Raw genomic sequence first — 7,570 nt, 5'->3', positions numbered from 1 at the left:
GTTTTTTTGCCACTGAGTAATTGTTTAGATTTAAGGAAATGGCACTCTATTTTTCAAAATGATAAATGTGATTTAAAACACAAAATGGTTGTAATTGAAAGATTGAGAAGTGACTGAAGTGCTTGATTGACGCAGTGATGTGTCAGTGTACGTATACTGTGGATATCCATCATTTTATGTTCAGTCTCGTGAGCGACTCATGTTTCATTTGAAGCTTTCATATTTCATATTTTCATATTATTTATCAAGTGTTTTAGCCTCAGTACCAGAAATCCCCTCAACATGGGAAGCTGCACACACTTGGATTTGTTAGAGAAAAAAAAAAAGAATACGAACCTGGCAGAACAGTCCGTTTTTTTATTTTCCTATTTCCTTTTTAGAATTTCAGTGAAATTATTATTAATAAGGACGAAGATGTTTTATAGATTTATAGGCCTAGATAACAAAGAGCTCAAATGTTATTCCGTTTTATGTCCCATTACCATGGAGACATGGGACTGTGTTGATAATCTCGTAACAACAGGATCATAATAACGACATAAGGAAATGTTTGAATGTATTAGCCATTTGAATAGATTTTAAATTAGGCTACAGGCAGGCTCACCGACTTTAACACGTATCCTTGGTGACACAGAGGTGATGACAATAACTGAAAATGAAATAAAAAATATCCTCACACTTCTGTTTATTTTTTCTGTTTCTATATTATATTTTTTCTAAAAGAACAATTTGTGGAGAAATCCTCCTGCAACCAGCAGTCTCTGGCGGACCTGTCCTCCCTGGACGGACACGGGGACTTCAGCGGGAGCGCGCCCGCGGTGTGCACGGAGCCGCTCATCCCCACCAATCCCGGCATCCCCAGCGAGGAGATGGCGAAGATCTCGTGCAGCTTGGAGACCAAAGAGCTGTGGGACAAATTTCACGAGCTCGGCACCGAGATGATCATCACCAAGTCTGGAAGGTAAACGGTCGACTTGTCTTTAAATTATTCTAAATATTATTTTTTTGACACTGTCCCGTAAGCCTACAATATGACTTACCAACAATAATAATTAAAACATCACGAGTAACAATAACATTATACTAGATAAACAGGTTTATTTGATGTTTATGATAACCAGAAGTGAAAAATCTTATAAAAGGAAATTTATTGACTTTAGGGGTGGCAGTAGCTCTGTCACTGGGGAGTTAGGTTGGGAACCGGAGGGTTGCTGGTTCAAGTCCCCATACGGACCAAAGTATGGTGGTGGACTGGTAGCTGGAGAGGTGCCAATACCCCTCCTAGCACTGCCAAGGTGCTCTTGAACAAGGAACCGAACCCCCAACTGCTCGGGCGCCTTTCCATGGGCAGCCCCCCCACTCTGACATCTCTCCATTTAGTGTGTGTATAGGTACTGAGCATGTGTGTGTATTTCAGGCCTGTGTGTAATGTGTGTAATAACAACAGAAAATGTCATTTCCCCTTGCAGGATTAGTCAACATTATTATTAGGCTTCATTATTATTATTAACGGACACCTTTTTTTTTTTTTTTTGCAAAATTGTGCATGCTGTTATGGAAAATAAACGGGGGTGAAAAACAAGCAAAACATGTATTGTCCTCTCGTGGTGTTCAGATGTGGAGAGCTACATCTTCAGTTTGCAAGCTTAAACAGCGCATGCAATGAAGAGTAGGCCTGTAAAGCTCATGTGGGTTTGCCTCAGTCAGAGCAACGACTCAACAGTGAACTGAGACGCAGTGCAGAGTGCACATGAACGGGCCGTCGCCTGATGGCTGCACCTTAATCTAATGTTTACTGGCCTTCCAGTCCTGTGAACCAAGAACGAGCTGGTGATGGCCTTAAAAGGCTACACCCATGCACCGCGGCTGGATGGGCACTTAAAACGAGAGTTTATGTTATCACATCCTGAAATATGAATCCATATGGATAAGACGTGGTAAATGTTTCATAAGGTTAACATATGTCTGCATAACTTGGCCTACATGCAAACATAACAGCCGGTCTGCAGCACTGAGGACAATGAGGCCATGGTAACCTGGAGGGGGTTTGCAACCTAAAGGCCTACAGTTATTAATAAAAAATAGCCTACACATGAAAGGATTTCATTTGGATCATTTAAAAAAAACAATAAAATAAAACCATTACTAAATAGCCAAAGAGATTTCCCCACCTGCATGTGATACATGCGTGGCCTTGAAATAGCATTTATGAAATAAAATATAGTCGACAAATAATGAATAAGACAAATAGGAAAAATCCTAAAAACTTTAAAAAAAAAAAAATGCCTTTAAAAATGTTTATGCCTATACATTTTTTTTGGGGTGTCTGGTCAGAATTTTCTTTTCTGAGAGGGGAGATTGTTATATATATATACACACATACAGTATGTACTATATGTATATATTTATATAGCCTACTGTACATATACATATCCAATCTCCACTCTCAGAAAATAATATATATATATTTGTATATATGTTGTGTATATATTGTATATATTGTGTATATACAATACACTGTGTGTGTGTGTGTGTGTGTATATATATATATATATATATATATATATATATATATATATATATATGTATAGCCTCATAATGATTTTAATAAAGCCACATATAACACAAATATAACACGATTATACAATTATGCATATTAGACTATTATTATCAGCCTTAAATTACCTATTATAAATTTCAGAACGGGCTAAAAATAATATCTATCACTTGTCCGTCAGGAGGATGTTTCCCACCATCAGGGTCTCTTTCTCCGGGGTGGACCAGGACTCCAAGTACATCGTGTTGATGGACATCGTCCCGGTAGACAACAAGCGGTACCGGTACGCCTACCACCGCTCCTCGTGGCTGGTGGCCGGGAAGGCCGACCCTCCTCTGCCCGCCAGGTACAGAGACTCGGCCCGCACACCTGTCCGAGCCCTCCTGGACACAACACACTCAGTAAATCCTTAGAGAGGGGGCCGTGAAGAGCTAGAGCCTATATGTTGTTGTTGCTCATGGTTTAAACCCCGTGGTCTTACAGGTGACATGGAGATAGGCTTATGTCTTAGAAGGTTGTTTTTTTCTCAAACAGTCTAAATGGTATAGCAAATTGGGGGGGAAAAAAAATCGGAAACCTCAAGATTTTAATGACAATGAATGCATACAGCCATAATCTGTAGGTTAACTGTTGTGAAAATGTGACAGGCTTAGGCTATAGCCTAGCCCTTCAGGATATATATATAGGTCCTACTTAATTTTTTTTTTCAATCGAACATCATCCGTGAAGAGCTGTGCGAGGCCGGTCTCCATAATGGAGACCGATGCAGTAATTGAATCTTTACCAGGAAGCATCTGGGAACATTCATGCCATGCTGATTGATGTCATGAAAATGTCAATTCAAAGAATAGGCCAGCTGAAACCCTATTCTTAGCATTATGGTGGCTGTGCCATGCACCCAGGACAGGTCATGTCCTCTGTATTTTTTTCCTTGAAACTTTGGGGGGTTTAGCTAAGGGAAGATTTTTTTAAGGCTAACATGCAGGCCTAACCCACGATGGGTGGCATCTTTTACGGGCTGATTTCAGCAGTTAAGACTCAATAGGCCTGCACTCAAATTTGACCTTAGCCCAGCAAAATATAGGCCTAAATAAAAGGAGTCACTGTTTAGCATTTAACGTGTTATTCCTGACTTTATGCTGGCAAAAAAAATAACTAAGACTTGTTTTTTGTGTCTGGGTGAACTTATAAAGAGTCTCCCAGGCCTATTTCTTGAATCCTGATCTGCATTCATGTCTACACTTCAATTCCGAGCTTAAAGGTCCAAACATGCTCAATTAGCTAAATCAAACACATTTCTTGGGGAAAAGTGTGGAGTAGCCTAATATAGATTAAATAGCCTATTGTTGAGCCTAGTTATAGTTTTGATGTTTCATTTTGATCCCTACACGCGGCGGACACAAAGACTTTTCTTTATGAATTAAATGCGTTAGTGAGAAAATTATTTGCTTTCACACAAATATATTGCAATTTGATTTGATTGTAGTTTCCAATATTAAAACACCCTAAAAAAACTGAAAACTGAAACAATGCACCATGATGTTTGCCAGTTATTTTATAGAGAGATAGAACGTGGTTGCTAAGCGACTTATTAAATTCCATTTCGCTCTGTCCACCACTGTGCGTTGATTGGGTATCGAACGTTTGCTTCGAACGCCTCTTAGCCAATCACAGGTGAGGATGTGATCCACCGTTCTTCTTTTTCTTCTCGTGCAGGTTGTACGTCCACCCTGACTCACCGTTCACTGGAGAGCAGCTCATGAAGCAAATGGTTTCCTTCGAGAAAGTCAAACTGACGAACAACGAACTGGACCAGCACGGACATGTGAGCACTTTATTCCTCTTTTGTCTCCAGAAGTAAAAAATAAAAACACGTCACGTATTAACCCACGTTATCAGTAACAGACGCTTACAGAGACTTTAGTTTTACAAAACACTGTGAAAATAGGCTACTAGCTTAATTGTAGGCCTAACTAGCTAACTAGCTAGCTAACTAGCTAGTTAGCTAGTTAGTTAGGCCTACAATTCAGTTAATAACTTAACGTTATAGCTTAGCTAACTTTACCAGAATGGAAATTGGCTTGTGCCTGCGAACATTTTTAAATTTTAAACTGCATCTAAAATGATAAGACACATTTTAAATGTGTGTGTAGGAATTCGTATCCGGATTTGTTAACGTTAAAGAAGTCTGGATATCGACCAAATTGCACGTGAAATTATTAAAAAAGTTGATTTTTACAGAAATGTGTTGAAGTTAGTTGGCTAAGTCATATGAAATAGCCAGCTTCTCTCTCCGTCAGGTTCAGAGGCCGGTGTTATATTGTAATTACTCCTCTGACAAGGGCAAATTGCTCCTTTAACCCACCTTTCACTAAAGGCAAATTGCCAAGCACAAGCAGGGAGCAGAAAACATTTCACAACCAAAAACACATCTAACGTGTAGATCCATTAATTAGCCAACAGTGAAGACACATCCTGGGAAACAGGGTAACTATCATCTTAGACGGCGTGGGCCTACACGTTTTCCTTTGTAACCAAAAAGCGTCATGACACTACTTAGGCTACATGGAAGTGTATATATCTCTTTATTTATTTTACAGATACATACACTTCTTATTTTAGGCTATATATATTTTTTAATTGTTAGTAATTCCTATAGTGGATACAGTAGTTTGTTAAAGAGAGATGTGGCAGGTTTTGGATATTACATATTAAAATATAGTTTACAAGGGAAACGTTTACTAAAGCTGCTATTTTCAAGGATAAATAATGTATTTATAACAAAATATAGATCATGAGTAGAGGTCTTATGCATCTGTATTTTAAAGTGCAAAAATATCCCCCTCCCCCTTGAAAAAACAACAACTCATTCATTGTTTTAATATTAATACAAATGCAGAAATAATATTTCCCATAATGTGATGATTAGACAAACGTTTGTTTTATTGTTTGTGTAATTACCATTGAAATTTGGAAAAACATGTAATTAAATCTGCAAAAAATAAATGAAATGGATCCAAAATAAAAACACCCCAGAATATCCTCAAATGTAAACAAGCAGTTGTACGGATGACTTATTGGACAAAGGAGAAACACTTTTTTCAATACTAAAAACAATATTATTTTTTTTAAACAGAACTTTTTTTACTTTATCAAATGAAATAATTCACCTCACTGGCAAAACTGTGTATCCTTTTGTAACAAAAATGTTGATAATTTTAATTTAAATACCTAGAAAGTCTGCATTATGTTGCACCTATAGTGTTAAAAACACAACGTTGTGCATCTGTATATTACTTCATATTTAATGTTCCGAGTCAAAGATGTTTCCTGCGCTGCAGTCAGACAAAACAACTGAATAAAGGGAAACTCTGAGCTGCAGCTGCTGCCGTGTTAACAACTTTATCTGTTCACACTCCTCTCTCTCTACATTCTCCTCGTTCCGCCACTGTCCTTTTACCCCCCCCGTCTTTCTGCAATGCATCCCGGTCTCTCTCTGTCGTGTTTCACACTCACTTTTTAATTCTTCTCTTCTCTTTTTCTTCATCTTTATTGGGACCTCCCGTCCCTTTCAATCAGACCGCTAAGTCGTCGGATGTGAAGGCTTTCCATGTCAAAATGTTTGCAAAACTGCACAAAAGTCAGGGAGCAATGAGTAAACCATGATGCATTATGCCATGCTCAGTGTATAGGTTCTCTAACTCACTTTACTTCAATATTTATTTAGAGGTACATTTTTCGTTTATAATGTAGTTGTTTATTATTTTGGAGCAATTTAAGTTTTTTTTAAGTAGAAGTTTTAACAATATTTAATAAATGCGGAAATAGCTTCACAGTTGATTTCACTTAATTTTTATATATACAGTATACAATGCAGGACATACTGTTAAAATATCTAGCTTCACTTTATGTAAACAAGATAAAATGTTAAGTATATTTTATATTTTTTCAATAACTTAGTTTATAGAATATGTCAGAAAATAGTAAAAAAAACTACATAATTTCCTAGAGCCCCATGTCCTCAAATTGCTTGAGACAGGGCTCTTCAATGTTTGTTAAATCAAGGACCCCTTAACTGAAAGAGAGACGGAGCAGGGACCCCCCTACTAAATATATTATATAAAATAAAATTGCATATTAAACTGGGCCTACAATAACTTGTAGGGCAGTCTAAAGCCTTGATACATTTTTTGCATAGGATATTTAGCTATTAAAATAGGCTAATAATTGTTGGCATGAATTTATAATCATGTTTCAATGTTAAACACCCACACTTAGGATGGACTGTATGTGTGGATGGTCTTAGTGACACCTTACATAGGGGCCAGTAAGCCTATTGTTAGTGGGGATTTATATCTGCTAATTATATGTTGGATACAATAATTTGGAGGCCCCCATGCATTGACTCTGAGAACCCCCTAGGAGTCCCAAACCCCCTATTAAAGATCTCTGGCTTAAGATATTTAAATTACAATGATATAAAACATGTTTCATTACCAAAAAGTGATGCATGGCGGGGTACTATCTTCATTTTCTACCCACTTAAGCACCTGCCTGACCCTGATGTATTAACACTGGTTAGACTGTGTGCTGGTTGCCCCTGGCAGCCTGACTGTTGAACCCGTACACTTCCCATTGGCTGTCTCTGATCCCGGCTCTGCTTGTCCTTCTGCAGATCATCCTCAACTCCATGCACAAGTACCAGCCGCGGGTCCACATCATCAAGAAGAAGGACCACACCGCCTCGCTGCTCAACCTCAAGTCTGAGGAGTTCCGCACCTTCGTCTTCGTTGAGACCGTCTTCACCGCCGTCACGGCCTATCAGAACCAGCTGGTGAGTGATTGACTGGCTGACTGGGACCAATGGGCATCATAGGCCACGTGTTCCCTTCTCCTTCGGACAAACTGCCAAACTCTGCCGTTGGTTTCCAGTGGAATTTCTAAAACAATAAAATAGCTACACGCACCGTTAAGTAGCTTTTCTGAAGAAAGATTTACACTTTTCTCTCCTGC

At 38.5% G+C, this 7,570-nt stretch overlaps 1 protein-coding gene across 2 annotated transcripts in view; it reads left to right on the top strand.

Annotated features, from left to right (window-relative positions):
* The window catches only part of tbx20 (T-box transcription factor 20), a 12,755-nt gene that overhangs the window by 866 nt on the left and 4,319 nt on the right, over positions 1-7,570 (top strand). For both annotated transcript variants that reach the window (XM_032517600.1, XM_032517601.1), the window contains exons 2-5: positions 724-961; positions 2,739-2,903; positions 4,274-4,382; positions 7,233-7,391. In XM_032517600.1, coding sequence (XP_032373491.1) covers positions 724-961; positions 2,739-2,903; positions 4,274-4,382; positions 7,233-7,391 — 671 coding nt within the window. The remainder of the gene's footprint in view (positions 1-723; positions 962-2,738; positions 2,904-4,273; positions 4,383-7,232; positions 7,392-7,570) is intronic.

Source organism: Etheostoma spectabile, chromosome 6 (assembly GCF_008692095.1).
Source record: "Etheostoma spectabile isolate EspeVRDwgs_2016 chromosome 6, UIUC_Espe_1.0, whole genome shotgun sequence".
Taxonomy (NCBI): domain Eukaryota; kingdom Metazoa; phylum Chordata; class Actinopteri; order Perciformes; family Percidae; genus Etheostoma; species Etheostoma spectabile.
Note: the sequence above shows the minus strand (reverse complement) of the source record. Positions and strands in the feature narration are given on the sequence as shown.